Source organism: Myxocyprinus asiaticus, chromosome 31 (assembly GCF_019703515.2).
Source record: "Myxocyprinus asiaticus isolate MX2 ecotype Aquarium Trade chromosome 31, UBuf_Myxa_2, whole genome shotgun sequence".
Classification (NCBI taxonomy): domain Eukaryota; kingdom Metazoa; phylum Chordata; class Actinopteri; order Cypriniformes; family Catostomidae; genus Myxocyprinus; species Myxocyprinus asiaticus.
The window spans coordinates 17,836,714-17,859,388 of NC_059374.1; the positions used below are offsets into that span (position 1 = coordinate 17,836,714).

The following is a 22,675-nucleotide window of genomic DNA, read 5'->3' on the forward strand; positions in this document are numbered from 1 at the left end:
GAACTGGACAAAGCATCAAAGTAATATTTTAATGAAAACTTAAACAAAAGACACAAACATAAATGCACACACGGCAGCTGCGTGTGGCTCTCTCTCTCCCGAACTGCCACATCCGGCTGCATTTATTCCTCTCCTCAGCTGATTAGCCCAATTGTGGGCCTGTCGTGCATAGTCATGGCCCGGCCCCGCCCTCCTCCTCGTCACAGGTGGTTTTGAAGCAGTGGCTTCTTCCTTGCTGAGCAGCCTTTCAGGTTATGTTCACAAGGTCCTTTGCTGTTGTTCTGGGATTGATTTGCACTTTTCGCACCAAACTACATTTATCTCTAGGAGACAGAATGCATCTCCTTCCTGAGCAGTATGATGGCTGCGTGGTCCCATGGTGTTTATACTTGCATTCTATTGTTTGTACAGATGAACGTGGTACCTTAAGACATTTGGAAATTGCTGCCAAGGATGAACCAGACTTGTGGAGATCCACAATTTTGTTTCTGAGGTCTTGGCTGATTTCTTTTCATTTTCCCATGATGTTAAGCAAAGAGGCACTGAGCTTGAAGGAAGCCTTAAAATACATCCACAGGTATACCTCCAGTTCAGTGCACCTCCTATCAGAAGCTAATTTGCTAATTGTCTAAAGGCTTGACATCATTTTCTGGAATTTTACAAGCTGCTTAAAGGCACAGTTAACTTAGTGGATGTAAGCTTTGGACCCACTGGAATTTGTATAAAGTCAATTAAAAGTGAAACAATCTACCTGCAAACAGTTGTTGGAAAAATTACTCATGTCATGCACAAAGTAGATGTCCTAAATGACTTGCCAAAACAATAGTTTGCTAATATTAAATGTGTGGAGTGGTTCAAAAATGAGTTTTAATGACTTCAACCTAAGTGTATGTAAACTTCTGACTTCAACTGTACAGTGATCGGCCACAACATTAAAACCACTGCCAGCTGAAGTGAATAACATTGATTATATCATTACAATGGCACCTGTCAAGGGGTGGGATATATTAGGCAACAAGTGAACAGTCAGTTCTTGAATTTCATGTGTTGGAAGCAGGAAAAATGGGCAAGCATAAGGATCTGAGCGACTTTGACAGGGGCCAAATTGTGATGGCTAGACGCCTAGCTCAGAGCATCTCCAAAATGGCAGGACTTGTGGGGTGTTCCCGGTATGCAGTGGTTAGTACCTACCAAAAGTAGTCCAAGGAAGGACAACCGGTGAACCTGCGACAGGGTCAAGGGCGCCCAAGGCTCACTGATACATGTGGGGAGTGAAGGCTAGCCCGTCTGGTCCAAACCCACAGAAGAGCTACTGTAGAACAAATTGCTGAAAAACGTAATGCTGGCCATGATAGAAAGGTGTCAGAACACACAGTGCATCGCAGCTCGCTGCGTATGGGGCTGCGTAGCCGCAGACCGGTCAGCGTGCCAATGCTGACCCCTGTCCACCGCCAAAAGCACCTACAATGGGCACGTGAACATCAGAACTGGACCATGGAGCAATGGAAGAAGGTGGACTGGTCAGATGAATCACGTTTTTTTTTTTTTATAGATCATGTGGATGGCCGGGTGCGTGTGCGTCATTTACCTGGGGAAGAGATGCCAGCAGGATGCACTATGGGAAGAAGGCAGGCCAGCGGAGGGCGTGTGATGCTCTGGGCAATGTTCTGCTGGGAAACCTTATGTCCTGGCATTCATGTGGATGTTAATTTGACACGTACCACCTACCTAAAGATTGTTGCAGACCACGTACACCCCTTCATGGCAACGTTATTGCCTGATGGCAGTGGCCTTTTTCAGCAGGATAATGCGCCCTACCATACTGCAAAAATTGTTCAGGAATGATTTGTGGAGCATGACAAAGAGTTCAAGGTGTTGACTTGGCCTCCAAATTCCCCAGATCTCAGTCCGATTGAGCATCTATGGGATGTGCTGGACCAACAAGTCCGATCCATGGAGGCTCCACCTACCTAAAGATTGTTGCAGACCACGTACACCCCTTCATGGCAACGTTATTGCCTGATGGCAGTGGCCTTTTTCAGCAGGATAATGCGCCCTACCATACTGCAAAAATTGTTCAGGAATGATTTGTGGAGCATGACAAAGAGTTCAAGGTGTTGACTTGGCCTCCAAATTCCCCAGATCTCAGTCCGATTGAGCATCTACGGGATGTGCTGGACCAACAAGTCCGATCCATGGAGGCTCCACCTCGCAACTTAAAGGACCTGCTGCTAATGTCTTTGTGCCAGATACAACAGTACACCTTCAGAGGTCTTGTGGAGTCCATGCCTCGACGGGTCAGAGCTGTTTTGGCGGCACGAGGGGGACCTGCACGATATTAGGCAGGTGGTTTTAATGTTGTGGCTGATCAGTGTCTAATATATATATATATATATGCATACACATAAATATTTTTCTGCTAAATGCCTGTAACCCCATTATTTCTCAGTGTTAGTGGCTCACCGCTGCCATTCTGGGATGGAGATGGTTCTCCTCCAGAGTCTCTTTCTGATCACAGTAGTGTGCTTATGGACAGTGAGCTCAATGACCCCCAATATGATCAAAGTCTTCTGGAGAACCTCTTCTACAAAGCTCCTGTAAGACATCTGACATACAACACACCGATCTTCAGCATGAACTCAATGCTTATGTGCAATTCTATTCATATGTATCTTCCTCAAACATTTTCATGTGTAAATTTATAGTTTTTTATTTTCCCTGTTACAGATATCAGATGAATGTTTGGAAGAGGAACACCAGAGGAAAGGCACTGTAGAGAAGACAGTGCACACATGCCTAGATACAAATGGCCGGTTAGTTACACTAATGCAAGAATCATTGCTGATTACTTATTCATTTACCAAGAGAAAAAATTTTATTGAAATGAAAGTTAATCAAGTCAAAGTTTATTTATATAGCACATTTTAAAACAACAGCAGTTGAGCTAAAGTGCTGTACAATTCAAAATAGCTTCACATCTTTGTAAAGGCATAGCAATAGTTCTATTTTTACTGCTATTGTTCATTAGTACTGCTTTGTAAATTGCTTGTAATTTTAATTTTTGCATTTTTTGAAGGCTGGATTCTGATTCAGAAGCAGAAGATGGTTTCCCTGGCCTGAGTGTGGATAAGATAGCTTTACTTGGCAATGTTCGTTTTGCCAGAGTTAACATCAGTGAGATAAAAGTTCCCAAAGACACAAGTTCTAACACATCAAGAAAAGGAAGACCACCTCGCCCCCTCACAACAAAGAAATGGTACGTCCTTTTTGTATTTTGTATTTCCATTAGAGCTGTCGAAATGAACATGTGTTAATGCATGTAATCAATTAAAAATTTAGTTAACGCATAATTTTTTTAACGTGATTAATGCATTTACCAATTTTAGATTCTGACATTTTATTCAGCTCCGTGAATAAACAACCTTTGTGAAGTGTCCGGGCTCATTACACTGATGCACACAGCACAAACACACACACAACAGCAATTCTGTGTCAAGTGATGGAGAAAGGACGCTCTTAATCATTATTTTTGTACAAAACAAACCCAGATGGGTCTTTCACATGCGCATTCACATGACTCGCATTTTCCAAGTCTCGCATTGTGCTTCCGTCTTACTGGCCAATTCGGATGAAGTATCATTACGTGGACAGTGCCAGCACTAAATGCAAAACAATACGTTTTCTGCAAGTGCTTTTCAAAGCTGCGTGAGAATTCAAAGCTGCGTGAATCATGTTAATGCGGCTTCACAACTGCTGTAGCAAAGTAGATTGCAACATTTATTATTGTGAAGGCTGTGGGTTTAAGATATTTAATGCCCATTGTAATGAATACTCAACCTATGGGGACTAGTTCTTTGAATAAGCCAATCTTCCACTTTGGGAAACGTTTAATGTTACTTGAATTTTGCTATTCTGCATTTCTGTCTTTGTGGAATACTGCATTTCTATCACTGTGGAATACTTTGTCTGGAAAATGTTAATAAAACATAATTGTTACAATTTTTATTTATTTTTTCCTAAAAAAGGAAATAAATGCATTTTGACAGGAACAGAAGTATATGTAGAGTCAAATTTCAGCACTTCTTAAATCTGTGATGTAATCATGATTAACTATGTAAAATCATACAATTTAAAAATTTTAATTGACTGACAGAACAAATTTGCAGACAATGTTTAGAAATTAAACATTGCAGAACTAATTTTACATGTATTTGTCATGTTTCTGTAGCTCTTATATTGTAGAGTACCTCTTCCCACTGGTCTCTACCGAATATGATGATGTCAGTCTAATGCCTTCAGAGTTCACGAAAGTCATCTCTAGTAAAATTGTAGAGGGCGGTGAGTACAAACAATTTAGAGAACTTCAACAAAACAAAACTTAACCAAGAAGTACTGAAACAATCTGGCCATTCATTTTTGTTTTTTCAGTGGTGACGTTTCAGCATCAAAGTTTGTTTCCCGTGAGTTTCAGTAGGTCATCTATTAAACATTGGTGGAAGATGAACATCTCATTCAAGATCTACTCCAGAAACAGCTTTCAAAAGACAGTAAGTGTGATATGTGAAATTCATGATATGCAATCACTATCAAAGAAACTCCAAAGATAAAGTTTTTATGTGAATTTTAGCTGTTAAAAGCCTGATCATGTTCTTGTTTGACATTTCAGCCCGTTCTTATTGGAACAGCAACGTTTCCTCTGAGCACTCTTTTGCAGAGTGAATCTCTGAACATTTCTGCTGCCCTGCCTGTTCAAAGACAAGATGGAAACACTGAAAAACAGGCAGCTGGTCCGCTAAAGGTAAAGTATACAGTGGCAAGAAAAAGAATATGAACCCTTTGGAATTACTTACATTTATGTATAAATTTGTCTTAAAATCTTCATCTAAGTTGTAATAATGAACAAACACAATCTGTTTAAACTAATAACACACTAATAAAAAAGTTATTGTATTGTTCTTGTTCAGGGTGAATACATTATTCAAATATTCCAAGTGTAGGTTGGAAAAGTATGTGAACAGCTATACTAATGACATCAACAAAAGCTAATTAGAGTCAAGAGTTGGCAAACCTGGAATCCCGATTAATGAAACAAGATTGGAGGTGTGGGTTAGAGCTACTTTTACTTATAAAAAGCACTCAAACATTTTGAGTTTGCTATTCACAAGAAGCATCTAATAACGTGGACCATGCCTCGCAAAAAAAGAAAAAAAAAAAAAAAAAAAATCTCAGAAGACCTACGATCAAGAATTGATGCTTGCATTAAGCTGGAAAGGGTTAAAAATGTATCTCGAAGAGCTGAGATATTCATCTGTCCACAATTAGATAAATTATCTATAAATGGAGATGATTTAGTACTGTGGAAACTCTACCTAGAAGTGTCCATCCAGCCAAGATGACTCAAAGGGCACACCGCAGAATGCTCAATGAGGTAAAAAAAAAAACCCTAGAGAGACAGTTTAAGATTTGAAGGAATCACTGGAACTGGTTAACATCTTTGTTTATGAGTCTACTATACGGAAAACATTAAACAGACATTGCTTTGTGCCTGAAGTTTGCCAAAGACCACCTTGACACTTCACAATGCTACTGGGAATATGTTTTGTAAACAGATTAAACTAAGGTTGAATTGTTTGGGAAGAACACGTAGCACAACGTATGGTGTAAAAAGGGCAATGCATGCAAACATGAAAACATCAACTGTGAAGTATGGTGGAGGGAGCATCATGATTTGGGACTGCTTTGCTGCTTTGGGGCCTGGACCACATAGGAATTAATTTTTCCCTCGATGATGCCAAGTTTATCAAGATATCCTACAGGATAATGTCAGGATGGCTGTGCGGACAATGATCCTAAACATCAAAATAAATCAACAACAGAATGGCTTCAAAAAAAGAAGATTTACTTGACGAGGAGGAGGGCGTGGCCGGGCCGTGAGGGTGCACGGCCGGCACTGAATAAGCTGATCAGTGGGAGAGCGAGATAAAGGGGAGCTGGAGGTACCAGTTCAAGAGAGAGAGAGAGATGCACGCGGCCGCGCTGCATGTGTGTCTGTTTTATGTTGTTTTAAGTTCATTTATATAATTTAAGTTTGTGTTGACTGTTCAGCTGGTTCCCGCCGCCTCCTTTCCCAACCTTTACCTGTTACAGTGCGCAGCTCGAGGAGGTCCTGATGTTGCATCTGGTGGATGCAGGCAAGGGTCTTGACCACGTCCTCTAGAGGTGAGGGATCCATGGCGACGTTCTTCCTCCCTTAATTCCTGGATTTCAGCACCAGTGTAACAAAGTTCTTAGTTTTCGTGACAAGGGAGGAAGCGGGAGACGGAGAGATCCAACTCAAAAGGGCTTTATTTCCCACAGCTTCACAGTCTATATATATTCCACTTTTCAGTGGTCACACTCAAATGAATGCTTTTCAGCACAATACAAATTGCACTCTGGAGCACTCTGCTCCATGCAGCTCTCTCTCTCCCTCACTGGCATCTGGCTCGCTCTTAAAAGCCCGTCTCCACTCTCACTGCAATGACAAATGACAAATGATGCTGTTATAGACAATCATTGCCAGGTGATGATCCTTACCGTTTTCATCTCCTGATCTCGCTCTCCATTCACAAACCGGCACTTAACCACACCCCCACCACCACACCACTTTTTGGAGTGGCCCAGTCAGAGCCCAGATCTTAACCCAATAGAGATGCTGTGGAATGACCTCAAGAGAGCCATTCACACAAGACAGAATATGGCTGAGCTGAAGCAGTTCTGTAAGGAAGAATGACCCAAAATTAATTCTGAATGTTGTGCAGGTCTAATCCACAGCTACCAGAAACGCTTGGTTGAGGTGTATGCCAGAGTAGGATTGACCAGTTATTAAATTCAAGGGTTCATTCACATTTTCCACAGCACTTTGAATGTTTAATTGGATGTGTTCAATAAAGACATGGTTCCTGTAGCTCAACTGGAAGTGCATGGTGCTAGCAATGCCAAGGTCATGGGTTCGATTCCCAGGGAACACACAAATTGATAAAATGTACAGTATACACTGAATGCACTGTAAGTCACTTTGGATAAAAGTGTTTGCCAAATGCATAAATGTAAATATAAAGACATGAAAGATTATAATTGTTTGTGTGTTGTTAGCTTAAGCATGTTGCGTTTGTCTATACTTGTGACTGATGAAGATGAGATCATATTTTATGACCAATTAATGGAGAAAACCAGCTAATTTAAAGGGTTCACATATTTTTTCTTGCCTCTGTATATTAGGGGTTCAGTTCTTAAATATGTAATTTTGTTACATATCCTTGAACTTATGTAAATCAGTGTCAAGATTTGAGGTTACAATTTATATGAATGTAAAAGGAAAAGTGTAGATCTTGGGTCATGTGACTGGTCACCATTTTCTTTTTAGTTTTTCAACCTTCTGCATTCACAGTTTCATTTTAAATGGTGCTACAAATTCATTTTAAAAAGTACAAATATTTCATGTAGTCTCTCATTTGATATGAGCTCATAAACTGCATTTATAATAGTTATAAAAGAATTAGCAAAGTGTTTTTCTTTTTTTTTTTGAAGGTGTCATTTGAACTAGCGGTAGACAAGAATGACTTCACCACCAAAAAAAGGCCTGGAAGGAAAGGGCTGAATCTGCAAAAAGCCCCCATGTCCTGCCTGACTGAAAAGGATGATGGACAGAAGAGTTTGTTTGTGAGTAATCACAGGAGAGACCCATCTCCTAGTGCAGGACTTCATCCAGTCCAGAGTATCCTGATGCCTCAAACCAGATCACGATCTACATCGCCATACCCCAGACACCAGAACTGTCCCAACAAGCCTTTGCAACAGGAAATGGAGGAGACTGAGATTTTGCTTCATACATTGCTCATGGTCCCTGAAGGGAAAGATTTTAATTGTGCACCTATGCAGCCCAATTTCTACTTGAGTTGTAAGTTGCTCGGATCTGATGAGACTGCTCAATCGGCGATCAGCTGGGGACAAAAACATCCAACATTTAACTTTGTCCAGGTTAGTGCATTTGGACTGATGCAGCACTATGGGGAAATATGGGAGGTTTTCTGGCCTTATTAGTTAGTGGGGGATATAATATAATATTATACGTGACAATATTGCATGGCATTAGCATTGCAATATGTAAAGGATAAGGTACAGTCAATGGCGAAAACATCCCATAGACTACTTGCGTTAAAGGAGGGACCTCAGAATGTCAGAATGAGACTTGGGGATGGGCTCTTTTGACTTGGGCCAGTAAGTAACCACCCAGAGCACCGTAGCAACTGTACAGCAATGTGCTAACAACCACTCAGAACACGGTGGCACCATGTTTTGCATCGCTCACATTTAGTTCAAAATAAAGTTATTTTTTTTGTTTTTAACCCCAGTTTTAATGTCATGTAGGTGGCTCCAATCGCACTGACCTCCAGACTGTTGGAGAGAATGAAGAACAATGTAATGGTCATTGAGGTTTGGTTGAGGGCCAGAAAATCAGATCATGATAAACTTCTAGGCTTAGTGAAACTACCTCTCCACCAGTTCTACATGTCCTTCAGGTAGGCATTAGAATGTAAATCTTGACACGTGCATGTACTATATCATGTACGTTAAAAAAGAAATACTTTTTCTGGTAATACTTTATATATAATTTTTTTTTTTTTAATGTAATTTCTAAAAAGTGTAATTTGGAATTTGTCTTCAGAGACCCCAAGATCTCCAAGCTGCTCTTGCAGTCTCAGTATCCAGTGGTTGGGGTGGACAGTTATATGCCTGTCAATGACGTGTTCACTGGAAGCACTAGTGGGAACCTCAGTGTGTGTTTAGCAATGGGTCTAGCTCAGCAGATCACAGCACTACAGCGAATGCGAGATGAGCTGACCCGCGTAACACCGCTGCCACGACCAGTTCACATGTTAGACCACCGGACACACACAGAAAAAAAGGCTAGTTCACGTTACTTAAAACACTCACCTAAAGAGTCTCTGATTGTTTCTATTAAGAAATGGTTCACCAAAAAATAAAAAAATTCTTCTTTTTGGTCATCTTTTTCTCACCATCATGTTGTTCCAAACCTGTATGACCCATATTAAATTGAGGAATTTTACTCAACTCTTTCCTATATAAGCATATAGTGACCTGGGGCTGTCAATCTTTAAACGCTTTAAAGGAAAAAACAAATCAAAAGAAACAACACTGTAAAAGTAGTCCATACAACTTGTGTGCTATGTTTCTTAAAAGTCCTCTAAAGTCATACAATAGCTTTGTATGAGGAACAGACCAAATTTAAGTTGTTATTAATTGGAATCTTGCTCCATTATAGCTCTCAAATTTCATTCTTCTCCATTTTTTGATGTCAAACCTGCTGCGACACATCTTCACGCAACCACATTTGTAAAAATGTGTCACTTTTGGGTCCACTATTCCTTTAAATTAATGTCTTTTAACACAGACTGACACTATGTGTGTGCAATGTTCTTGTAGGCAAGTGGCAGTGCTTCAGCAGATGTTCTTCGTGAGCATGTTTTCATAGTCCGAATAGATCGAGTCAAGGGTCTGATGCCTATACAATCCACAGTGTGGGGAGAAGCTGACTGCTACATCCAGTACTTCTTCCCTGCACAAACTGAAGAGTCGCAAGAAGACATGGATCCTAATGTTGTTGAAAGCAGTAAGCGTTTTTCTTGTTGACTGCATTCAGACTTTTTATAATGTCTTTTTTTAATTCTGTGCAACCAAATGTGTTTTTTCATAGATGTGGATCTCAAGGCATTCCGCACTGAGACCACTCTCTGTGTGCCTGACCCAGTGTTTGGACATATTGATACCCACATTCTGCTCGCTTCTCCAGATGTCCCAGTGCAGAGAATTCTGCTCGGCTCACTGGCCAATCAAGGGCTAAGGAATGGAGGAGGAGTGCAGTTTGAGGTTTGGTGCAGGTAAACCAACACAAACCTTGTTTTTTATGTATTTTTAAAGATGCCGTTGTCGGTTGGAATAAATACACTGCTAGAAATGTATAAAAAAATAGTTTAACTTTTTTTAAAAAATTTTTTATATATTTTATTTATTATGTTTATATATAATAACTTTTCCATTAAAATCTTTTTTATATATTGTGATGTATATCATTATTGACCTTTTTTTAAACAAACATTTTGGTATAGGCCATATCTTTGCTTATTTTGCCCACCCCTAATGGACTATTATTTAAAAGTAGGGATGCTCCGATCAGGATTTTTATAGCCAATACCGATCTTTTTGTCATCTGATCACCTGATCCCGATCATTTCACCTTTTGAAAAGAACTTAGTCAAAACTGGCTATATATAAGCTTTCTGTACACTGTCACTATTAATTGAATTTTCCTCTTCCCAGTAATTTCACTTTGCTTAGTTTTTGCTGTCAAAAAAAGTTGAAAAGCTCACACTGTTTTCCCTTTGTCTTGTCAGTGTGAAACGCCACATTAACAGTACAGTACACAACATTTTCATATTAGCCATACCTCTCCCACTACATCGTTCTTAACTGCTAAATCAAGTTTATTGTCTTACAACACTACGCCAGTATTCCCCACATCCGTGATGCCAAGGAGCCACGCATCTTTTGCGGCATAAGAGATCGGTTTATGTGATCGTCAAATTACCGATTACCGATCGAGTCATAAGATGTGAATATCTGCCGATACCGGTCGGTGGCCGATCGATCGGAGCATCCCTATTTAAAAGTTATCTTAAAAAAAAAAAAAAAAAAAAATATTTAAATAAATAAATAAATATATATATAAAATATAAAAAAACGTATTTATTTAATTGTTAAAAACATTTGTAGGTATTATTACCCAAATGGCAGAGACCAGCTGGTAGCCAGGGGGCTGCTGCCAATGTCCAAACTGTGTGCCATGGTCACAATGCAGAAGCAGGGTCAAAACGATACACAGCTGTTCTCCCTCCCGTTGGTACCAAGAACTGACAGACCAACTGACGTACAGCAACAGTCTTCAGGTAGTATCATTATTTTTAAACTAAGTACATGTAAAGTGACATTTGGCATATTTAAATAAACAGGAAAACTGTTGCATATCTTTGTTTGACTGTAGGACTGCTTGAAGTGAGCGTTCAGTACAAGTCCAGACCATTGAAAAGTGTTGGAGTGAAGAGTGGGGTCTTGCCATCCCGCAGAGTGATTTTGGTTATGCAGTTACACAGAGCAGCCGGGCTGCAAGCTGCAGCAAAGTGAGTATCCCACTCTACTGTCATGTCAGCCTGGGTTTGGGGAAGCTACTTTGAAACTGTATCTTGTCAAGCTACAAGCTACTTTTTATTAAAGTAGTTAAACTAGTTATTATCACTTTTTGAAAAAGTAGTTACATGAAGCTACACTACAAACTACCAATAAAAAGCAACTAGCTACTCTGAGTTGAAAATATAGTGAGAAAAAGCAACATTTAATTTTGATTGATGAATCTTGAACCAGTTCCTGTAAATAAACTGTTAGATTAAACCAATTCACTAAAAAGAATATGACTTTCCATTGCTAGATTTATATGCTGGTCTGCTTCACTGTTTTGTGAAGTGCGTTCCGATACAATCACTGTTAATACTAGCCATGATTTGTGTCAGTAGATGAAAATGATTAATAATACTTTCTCTATAATTTAACGGAGCATAAATCCAATTGAGAACCACATTTTCCATGCATACAAAAGGAGCATGTCAATGTCATAGAAATATGACTGACATTCAACAGGAAGTTAACGCAGTTAATGCACAAAATAACGTAAGTCCATATTTATTTTATTTTCTTTCCTAAACTTAGTTCATGCTTGCACAAAAATACCAAAACTTCTTGGCCATACCCACTGACTTTGCGTATATGACTTATAGCATAGTGCTGCGCTTAGCGCTAGCGCTCTTAAAATAGGGCCCATATTTTGTGTCTATATTGTATTTTCAACATCTACTGTGTTTCAGAGTTCTTGCAGATAAAGACAGTGCACTTCAGTATTACTCTGAAGTAGGAGTCAACTCCTTTGTCACCATGCAGTTGTCCTTCCTGCCGGACAGTGACGTACGAAGCACACGCGTAGCAGCCAGAAGTTTCTGTCCAGAGTTTGAGCATCATACAGAGTTCTGCTGTAACCTGGTAGTTCAAAGAGACAGCGGGGAGAGCGTCAGTCTGGCTGAACTGCTGCAAGACGCAGTGGCTGTATTCACCATTTACAACAGAGACACGCGCAAAGGTGAGTTAACAGACAGGAAAAGAAGACCAAAGGCCAAAGTTTACTTCGGTTGTCCGTGTTGCTGATCGGGACGCATGTAGTATGTGTGATGCAAATTTCGTCATTAGAACAATCTGCATGGACTGTCCGGGTGCGGCCCAGATTTTCTGGACACATGGACAGTCCTCGTCTGTGTGCATCATCTGCGCATGTTCCTGCCATTGACTGTACTAAAAGAGCAGTCTTATCACAAAGCAGTCTTAATGTGCATCAAACTCGTTTGTATTCGCTCGCCGTCAAAAGAGTATACTTTGAAAGGCAATGTAGTCGACCGAGCGCAATCCGAATTCTGGAAGTATAATCTGGCCTTAAGGCTCTTGTTGTAGTCCTATATTGTCAACATTTTTTAGGATTGACTTCCAGTAATGCTATCAGATAAATTCTGTCACAAAAACATTACTTTGTTTTGTTTAGTTTTGTTTTCGTTTTCGTGTTTGTGTTTTTTTTTGTTTGTTTATCTTGTGAGAGCTATAAATGACAAAAACAGCAAGGCGGTCAGTCTTTTCTTCTCCACTGCTGTGTAATTGTTTTTAAAGAGTTTGCATATGCCATATGCCCACCTAAAATAAGTAATTATATGTTCGTAATCAAAGGCCGCCAGGATAACAAGCCGACTTTTCACCCAAAACGTCTTAAACTATCGAGTCTATGTTGCAGCACCATTGAGGGAATTGTGTTTTTTTTATTTTAAAATGTATACAAAGATTCTCCCTTCAAGCACATAGAGCGATGGGATTCAAGATTTGGGAATGTTGACCTGAAGGCACGGGCAAGAAAGAAACAACTAATCAAAACTTTTGTTTCAGCCAGCATGGGATATGTTCTAACTAGTCATCTTTTCCATTTCAGGAAGGAGGCAAGACTGTTTCAGTTTTACAGGGAAATGCTGATCTGCGAACAGCGCAAGTCATTATCTGCTCTGTAAAATATCCTTCGCTGCTAAACTCGAACATATTTAACATACAGTTTTTATGCATTTAAACACAACTTATGTTAATAAACTGGGAAAATATTGACTGCACCCATGCTAGGTTTTGATGCTCTTCGCAGATGCTGGCCAAGTTAACCCAGCTGTCCTTTAATTCTATCAAATGCCAATTGTCAAAATGTCAATTTTTGACAGTGGTGCTTTTTCCTCTTTTAAACAATACTTAATAATACTTACAGTATGTATAGTTATAACCAGTGTTGGGTGTAATCTGATTATGAAGTAATTAGTTATCTAATTAATTTTGTTGTCAAAACGTATTTTAATATATGGCATTTTAATTTATTGTAATCAGATTACAATTACTGACTTTCAAAGTTAATTACTTTTAAGTAAATCACATGGGTTACACATATTTCTAAAATAATATTATTTATACAGTATAGTAACTATTTAAATCATGTTCATACGTACTTCTGTTTGTGTTTCTGTGACAGCTGAAGGGACAACGACAATGAAAAGGAGGAAATATAGACATTCTTTTAAAATCATTGAGCGGAACAACAAACTATTCTGCAATTTTTTTTTTTAGAAAGTAATTTAAAAGCAAAGTAATTTGTAATGTGATTACTTTCCCATGAAGTAAATGGTAAAGTAATTCAATTACAATTTTAGAGAAGTAATAAATTATTTGTAGTGGATTTTTTTTTTTTTAAGTAACTTACCCAACACTGGTTATAACTAATGTATAGTTATAACTAAGATATAGTTAACTGATAATAACATGAATATTACTTAAGATATATACAATGATAAAAACATTATTATGTGTTAGTTTGTGTATTATCTTAACACTACTTAAATTATAAAGTGTAATAAAAAGAACATAAGCAAACCCATCCATTTAAATGGATATTTGCATAGTAACTTGATCATATATTCCATATATTACACTTTTAGTAGTGTGCACACTTTCTTATTACCCTGACACAGCAGAATAAAAACTATTTTATATGTTAACACATAGGACTAGGATTACAAAAGACCATAAGTATTAAATAAAAAACTATCTTTCTCTTTCTCTTTCTTTTAGTGGTCGATGCAACAAGATCCAAGGACACTGTCTTGGGCACTGTGAAAATCAAGCTTGCAGATCTGATTCATAAAAGAACTGGTATGTGGTTTTTTCTTTTTAATAAACAAGATTTAGATGTCTTTTATTGGATTGTGTTGTTGAAGTAAATAACCAGCTAAATGTTTTTTTTGTTGTTTATTATTATTTTATAGGCATATCTGGCTGGTACGGTCTCTCTCTACCTCAGAACACGACATCATCTCAAAAGCCGTCTTCAGCAGGGGGGCTTGAAATCTCCATTAACTTTTCCCATCACGCAGATAGAGAGCGTGTAATCAGTTCGGCCCGTGGATTGGGCTGGGATGTGGGGCAAGACAGTGAAGATGAGGCAGATATAGATGATGAAGATGCTCTGATAACCAGCACAAAGACTCTGGCATTATCTATTTCCATGCCTAGAGCGTGGCTGCCCATCCATTGCCTGCTGCTACCAGGTCATGAAGACATACAGCGTTCCACCTACTGCTACTACAGATACAAACTGTACGACCAGCACACCTTCTGCTCAGAACTTAGACATCCTGTTCTGGAGGAGAACGATGGAGAAGAAGGTCTAGCCACAGCTGCATTTCAGGGGAGCAGAAGTGTGGTTCTGAGGAGGACTCAGCCTCTGCACTGGTACCTGAGGGAGGAAAGGCTGGAGGTGCAGTTGTGGGTGGCTTTTGGGAAGGAGAAGAGAGTCCGACCTCATAATGCAGACCGTCTGCTGGGCTCTGCCTTTGTAGACCTCTCTGCTCTTGCTACGAGCTTGAAGCACCACCAAACAATCAGCGGTAGAGATATTTGTTTTTTTGTTATTTTTTATTCTTCTTTAAGGCGCCATATTTGACACCTTTTGTAGCATTTTCCCCCTTAAAGGGATAGTTCACCCAAAAATGAAAATTCTCTCATCATTTACTCACCCTCATGCCATCCCAGATGTTTATGAATTTTTGTCTTCTGCTGAACACAAACAAAGATTTTTAGAAGAATATCTCAGCTCTGTAGGTCCATATAATGCAAGTGAATGGTGACCAAAACTTTGAAGCTCCAAACAGCTCATAAAGGCAGAATAAAATTAATCCATAAAACTCCAGTGGTTTAATCCATGTCTTCTAAAGTGAGAACAGACCAAAATGTAACTCCTTTTTCACTGTACATCTTGCTGTTGCAGTCTTTAGGCACTATCAGGATTTCAAGCTCAATTGCACTTCCTAGTGCTTGACGCATGCAGGCTAGATTGCACTAGGAAGTGTAATCAAGCTTAAAATCATGATCACCAAAGAGCTGATGTCAAGATTTATAATGATAAAGGAGTTATATTTTGGTATTTTCTCACCCAAAACCAACTGGACCGCTTCAGAAGACATGGATTAAACCACTGGAGTCATATCGATTACTTTTATGCTGCCTTTATGTGCTTTTTGGAGCTACAAAGTTTTGGTCACCATTCACTTGCGTTATGTGGACCTACAGATCTGAGATATTCTTCTAAAAATCTTTGTTTGTGTTCTGCAGAAGAAAGTAAGTCCTATTCATCTGACATGGTATAATGGCATTTCATTTTTGGATGAACTATCCCTTTAAGTTTACTTAGAATGTTAATCAAGATTTATTGCACTAAGAACAGTCATTTTACATGGGCAGAAATTTCAACATGCTTATGTTTGTGACATCAGATCGGTGATCCATAATGCTGTTATCACTGGTTAATGACAAGTAAATACACTTATTCAATTTAGTGTTGAGTGCATTCGTCAAGTTCAACCAGTCAAGCCTGTTACCAGATTTATTATAATAAATTTGATCCTTGAAATTTATGGAAATTTGTTTATCCATTGGCATATATCATTAACCTATGATTCCTTAAATAGGTTTACTTAAATTTGATGTTTCAAAAAAGCAAGGAAAATCCTGTTTTTCATTAAAAGGGACATTTCAAACTTTTTGCTTACATTTGACCAAATACTTTCAACACACATTATGTCTTCCATCTCAGGACTGATTAATTTCTGTTTGACTAACGGATGCATTTCTCTCATGATAGGTGTGTATCCTTTGTTTAAACGCTCTGCTGTGAACCTAAGTGGTGCCGCGCTCAGAGTTCATATCACTGTGACTACAGACTCCATACCACATGAATCTCAAGCTGTTTCACACATTGAAGATCTTCACAGCTCAGGAGAGGATGAAGGGGATGAAAGCATTCCCACCACAGTGCTGTCTAGACCATCTCAATCTCCCAGCAGACAGCTAATCAAATCAGCCATAAGCACTGAGCCTCCACCATCCTCCACCACAGAAGTCAGCACTGAGGACACATTCATAGCCAACATTACTGTGGACAGAGCAATGCATCTAAGTCTAAGGGGTAAAAATATCCACTAAAAATAAAAGTTATAGAATTTACTATAGTAAATACACATAATTGTAGTTATGATCTTTTCAATGAATTGGTTTGAATGATTCATTAGTGAATCAGGTTGAATAAAAGTGATTTTTAAAATCCAATAATTAACAATGACTGGAAAGGTCATGGAAAAGTAATGGAAATTAATCGGTCAAAAAGTGTGGGAATCTTATAATGCGTATGCTATGAATCTTTGGTTCTACTTTATTAAACAATTTACTCAAGATTAAGTTACATACAGGAGTGAGAATAATCAAATTTGTAAGGTTTTAGCACTGTTTTCATCTTCAGGTTGTCCTCTTGCTGAGCGGGATGGAGGTTTACCCAGTTGCTGTGTCTCTTATGCCACTGCTGAGTCTTCTGGAACAGTGACCACAGCACTGGTTAAAGACAGTGTCTGCCCTGTTTGGGACCATCAACAAGAATGCAGGCAAATTCATTCATCTATATGACATTCATCATCTGACCCCTAGAAATAGACATAATATTAAGAACAAATTAAATTTTGCTGTGTTTCAGGCTTTCAAAGGAGCTTCTTTTGGATCCCCAGCAATCCCTGGTTTTCAAAGTTTGGCATAAAGGAGGTAATGTTACAGATTTCCAAATAGCACTACCACATACCCAGCCACTTCTCACTGTCATTATTCCCTTTCGTGGTTCAGTTTAATTGTGGTGTTTGCTAAGGTAAGCATCACAATTACTATCTAGGGACCATATAGAGACTCATAGTGCCCTAGAACACCTTAACAACTCCGTAGCAACACCCTGGCAACTAGAGGTCAACCGATAGTAGATTTTGCCAACACAAATAACTAAAGTGGTGGGAAAGGCCGATAACCGATTAATCGGCCGATAGTTTTTAAAATTGATTTATAGAATGTCCAAAAACAAATCTTATTCTTTCCAAAATGAATAAAATCCCAAATGCAGTTTATTATTTAATCAAAATACCAATAATAATTGGATTTGATGCATAACACAGAACTTTTATGTGTAAACAAGCCCGAAACACACCAGGGACTATTATTTTGAAATTATGAAATTATGAAAAAGCTATCAGCAACTATCACCATAGATTTTTGCAGATAATCGATAGTTCCAAAAAGCGACTTTGTCACTGATTAATCGGTAAAACCAATATATCAGTCTACCTCTACTGGCAACCACCCACAACACCGTAGCATGCTGGCGGTGGGTTTGCTCTGAAAACCACCACTCACGTTTCCTTGTATCTGTTTTAAATCTGTTATTTTCCCTTGCAGAGGTGGAGCGGGTGATTGGATTTGCATCTGTAGACCTGTCACCACTCCTATCGGGTTTTCAGTCAGTGTGTGGCTGGTACAATATCACAGATTTCAGTGGGCAGTGTCAGGGACAGCTGAAGGTATCTGTGTCTCCTCTGAGGGCAGTACAGGAGTTACGCGGCCAGAGACAACCAGTACCCGAGACCACTGCCCCAGACTCTAGTGTAAGTAAATTGTGTTTTATATTTACAATGAGTTGTCACCATGATCTGTGAGAATAAATAACAGCATTTAATAAAGTTCCTTTAGCTCAAGTGGAGCATGGTGCTACTGTAGCAATGCTAAGGCCATGGGTTCAATTCCCAGGAAACAAAGAGGTAACAAAATGCTCAAGATTCATCAAAGTTTAAGAATTGAATTGAAAACCCCATACTGATCGACTATTATTGTAAATATTGGTGGGGAACATGTCTACCTTAATGTCAAGGGTGGTTGCTTAAGGGATGTTGCAAAGTCAGCTGGTTGTTATCGCAAAATAAACCCTGACTAGTATCACCCTGAAGGATTTTATTTTTGATAAAAAAACAGAATGACTGTACATTTATCATGCTTATTACATGGCTACTTCCAAATAAATAAATGGACATGAAATATTGATTTGCATTGAAATTATGTGATTATGTGGGCAGTAGAGTCATGAACAGAGATGTTAACCAGTTCCAATTATTCCTTTAAGTTTTAGCTGTCACTCTAGGGGTTTTTTTTTACCTGATTGAGCATTCTGCGGTGTGCCCTTTGAGTCATCTTGGCTAGACGGCCACGTCTAGGGCAGTGGTGTAGTCGGGGCCATACGCACGTATAAGCCGTATGCTTACTTTTTTCCCAGGGCTATTTGCGTATAACGACTTCTAAGGATCAATATTTGCGTATAGCCACTTGTTTTGCTGCTTCAGAGGTCCATTATCTCCTGTCGTTAGTTTCCCTTTAACTGTATTGGATGCTGTTCTGTGAAACTGGAGATTCTTTGTTCGAGAGAAATTGACCTGAAACGCACGCACCTTTTGTGTGAGTTGTGTGAGATATCGGATGTTGCTTTACATGGATGATCAATGACAATCAGCGTGTGTTTTCTGTCAGAAGCAAGATAATTTTGTCAAAATCATGTAGCATTTGAGTGCATGTTAATTGTTTCCCACCATTGGGATTTTAAAACACCAGTAAATGCACCTATTCATGACATGCCATTACATTTTACTGCATATGTCAGAGCTCTTTCTGGTAGAGAGAGAGAGAAAGAGAGAGAGGTAAGAAAAACTTCATTACTGCATTAATTCAAAATAAAAGCACAGTAGTACAGGTGTAGTTAATACACTTAATGTGATTTTCTTACATTTCCTTTATGATAAACACTATTTACTGCCAAAACGACACTAATCCAAGGAGAAAAACACTGTTTTCATGTTAAGCCTTTTCTCTCCCTTTCTCTCTTCTTCCTGGTCGTTGTATTAAAGCATTTTTCATTTTAAGTTTTGTAGGGGACGTTCACACTGAATGCGTTTTTGCATCCGTCCGAGCTGTTTTTCAATGTAAAGCAGCATGTCGCACAGGAACGCCTGTAAATATGGGTCATTCCTACAATTTTGTGTAATTTAAGTCCCCATTACAAGTGTGTATGGTATTTATATTGTTTAATTTCACCCGATTATAATTTTGATAGGCTTGTTAAAAAGAATAAAGACTTTTTATAATGTTACACACTTCTGTGGGCTTAAAAGTAAAGTTTTAAATCATTGAAATCCTTTTCTATTGCACTGTCATTTTCTCATGTCCCAAAAACTGCACGGCAAACATCTTTGAAAAAATAAATGCTAAATCATTGAATTTCTATTTTACCCCCATTTACAAATTTGTTTTGTCAGACGAACAGGGACTGGGCAATAGTAAACCACTTTTTTTGGTAGGATTACACCACTGATCTAGAGAAAGTAGCCACAGTACTAAATCATCTCCATTTATAGACAGTTTGTCTAACTGTGGACAGTTGAATATCTAAGCTCTTCGAGATAACCTTGTAATCCTTTCCAGCTTCCAAAGCAACAATTCTTGATCGTAGGTCTTCTGACCTGTTTTTTGCATGGCATGGTCCACGCCAGCAGATGCTTCTTGTGATCAATGCTTCTTGTGAATTGCGATGCATCGGAGAGTCTATTTTTTTTCTCCCACCCCTAATACCAAAGTACTGGTACTAGTAACATCACTACCTTCAGTGGTGTAATTCGCTTTGGATAAAAGCCTCTGCTGCAAAAGTACATGTATATGTATTTTCACCTGAAAAAGTGAATGCAGTTTTCTCACATGGTAATGTGTATGTGTCTTTTGCAGGCTCTGTTTAGCGCTCTGCCACTCTGCTATCAAACCACAGCAACCTATAGCAACTTCCCCAGCCACATCAGTCGATTCTCAGAGCAGAGGATCAGCACACCTCTTGATCAACTTGAAAGACCATTCTCTGATAGGTATATATTACAAGTAAAATTATAAAGAGCCTGTGTTACAATCAGATTTACTAAAGTAATGCCTATGGGGATCTATTGTTAGGTCCGGTGTTATAGATCGTCACGACGAGCACATGGACAATGTAAGGTTGTTCCATCAGACTTTGCACGAAGGCGAAAGAGCTTCTCTTTCCTCTTTGGATGGAGACTCCCACTCTTCCAGTTCAACACTCTTCACTGCCCTCAGGTACCCACCCCTGTTAATCAATGAATTATCTAACTCTCATTGTATGTTTTCATGCAAATTTTTTGGCAACCATAATCAATTCAATCCCTCTACTGTACTTCACCGTTGGGATGATGTTTTCATGTTGATATGCAGTGCCCTTTTTACGCCATACTTAGTGCTGTGTGTTATTCCCAAACAATTCAACCTTAGTATCATCAGTCCACAAAACATTTTCTCAGTTGCATTGTGGAATGTCAAGGTAGTCTTTGGCAAACGTTTTTTGTTGGAAATCAGCGGCTTCCTTCATGGGGTCCTGCCATGGACACCATGCCTGTTTAATGTTTTCCTTTATATAAGAGTCATGAACAAAGATGTTAACCAGTTCCAATGATTCCATCAAGTGTTTAGCTGTCACTAAAGGGTTCTTTTTTACCTCATTGAGCATTCTGCTGAGTGACCTTTGAGGCTAGACGACCACTTCTAGGGGGAGTAGCCACAGTACTAAATTGTCTCCATTTATAGACAATTTGTCTAACTCTGGACAGATGAATATCTAAGCTCTTTGAGATAACTTTGTAACCTTTTCCAGCTTTATGCAAAGCAACAATTTTTGATCGTAGGTCTTCTGAGATCTCTTTTTTGTGAGGCATGGTGCACACCAGCAGACGCTTCTTTAAAATAGCAATCATTTTTATAATTCAAAATTGCTTTTACCAACACCTCTAGTCTTGTTTCATTAATTGGTTGCAAGGTTTGCCAACTCCTGACTCTAATTAGCTTTTGTTAACGTCATTAGCCTAGGGGTTCACAAACTTTTTCCAATCTACACTGTGAATGTTTGAATGATGTATTCAATATGTACAGGAACAATACAATAATTTGTGTGTTATTAGTAGAGCTGTCAGAATTAACGCATTAATGCATGCCATTAATTTAAAAAGTTGAATGCGTTAATTTTTCTTAATCGCTATTAACGCATTTATCGTAAATACAGAATAAACTCTGGTGTGAAGGGTGGAACCTTTGTAATGTGTCTGCCTGGAGTAATTACACTGACGCACACACCACAAACACCCACACATAACAGCCCCAGAGCCCTTCTACCAAGACGAGCCTACAATCATAGCATAAAATAGGATAACGCGGCAGTCCCATAGACATTCTATGGCCAGTACTGTCTCAACACGCTATTTGACCATTATGCTCTCTCCTGTGATAACAACCTCCATGGCTCTATCTCAGTAAATAAATAATATCTGACAGCGCTTCCCTGTAAGTGATAAAATGAATGAGAACTCTTAGCACTATTTAATGTACAAAACAAGCACAGATGGGACTTGTGATAGAAATCAAGTATTTTTTTAGCCTATGTAAGTTGCATTTTAATTACCACAGAAGAACACCAAATCTTAACTATCACCAAAATGTAGAATGAGAAGTTTTTGTCTGTAAGCGCTTTTCATGGTGAGTTCTAAGTGGCGCTCGTTGACGCTCTGATGCGAATCATGAACACAACTTCACAATTGCTGTAACAAAGTGAATAGCCACAGTCTACCGGCAGATTAATATTGTGAGCGACTTTGACAAGGGCTAAATTGTTATGGCCAGATGACTGGGTCAGAGCATCTCTGAAACAGCAAGGTTTGTGGGGTGCTCCCGGTCCGCAGCGTTGAGTACCTACCGACAGTGGTCCATCAAGGGACAAACCACAAACCGGCGACAGGGTGTTGGGCGCCCAATTCTCATAGATGCGCGAGGGCAATGAAGGCTATCCCGTCTGGTCCGAACTGACAGAAGATCTACTATGGCACAAGTCACAGAACATTTTAATGATGGTTACGGGAGGAATGTGTCACAACACACAGTGCATCGCACCCTGCTGCATATGGGGCTGCATAGCCGCAGACCGGTCAGAGTGCCCATGATGACCCCTGTCCACCGTCAAAAGTGTCTACAATGAACACGCGAGCAT

At 39.1% G+C, this 22,675-nt stretch overlaps 1 protein-coding gene across 3 annotated transcripts in view; it reads left to right on the forward strand.

The window, feature by feature from the left end:
- Window positions 1–22,675, forward strand: part of LOC127422330 (C2 domain-containing protein 3-like) — a 31,118-nt gene that overhangs the window by 3,966 nt on the left and 4,477 nt on the right. For all 3 annotated transcript variants that reach the window (XM_051665769.1, XM_051665770.1, XM_051665774.1), the window contains exons 8-29: window positions 2,450–2,597; window positions 2,728–2,813; window positions 3,077–3,256; window positions 4,229–4,338; window positions 4,429–4,547; window positions 4,667–4,798; window positions 7,570–8,019; window positions 8,410–8,561; window positions 8,708–8,948; window positions 9,487–9,673; window positions 9,758–9,941; window positions 10,834–11,006; window positions 11,102–11,237; window positions 11,976–12,244; window positions 14,305–14,385; window positions 14,499–15,119; window positions 16,373–16,696; window positions 17,027–17,165; window positions 17,255–17,319; window positions 17,998–18,203; window positions 20,362–20,495; window positions 20,578–20,721. In XM_051665769.1, the coding sequence (XP_051521729.1) occupies window positions 2,450–2,597; window positions 2,728–2,813; window positions 3,077–3,256; window positions 4,229–4,338; window positions 4,429–4,547; window positions 4,667–4,798; window positions 7,570–8,019; window positions 8,410–8,561; window positions 8,708–8,948; window positions 9,487–9,673; window positions 9,758–9,941; window positions 10,834–11,006; window positions 11,102–11,237; window positions 11,976–12,244; window positions 14,305–14,385; window positions 14,499–15,119; window positions 16,373–16,696; window positions 17,027–17,165; window positions 17,255–17,319; window positions 17,998–18,203; window positions 20,362–20,495; window positions 20,578–20,721 (4,281 nt within the window). The remainder of the gene's footprint in view (window positions 1–2,449; window positions 2,598–2,727; window positions 2,814–3,076; window positions 3,257–4,228; window positions 4,339–4,428; window positions 4,548–4,666; window positions 4,799–7,569; window positions 8,020–8,409; window positions 8,562–8,707; window positions 8,949–9,486; window positions 9,674–9,757; window positions 9,942–10,833; window positions 11,007–11,101; window positions 11,238–11,975; window positions 12,245–14,304; window positions 14,386–14,498; window positions 15,120–16,372; window positions 16,697–17,026; window positions 17,166–17,254; window positions 17,320–17,997; window positions 18,204–20,361; window positions 20,496–20,577; window positions 20,722–22,675) is intronic.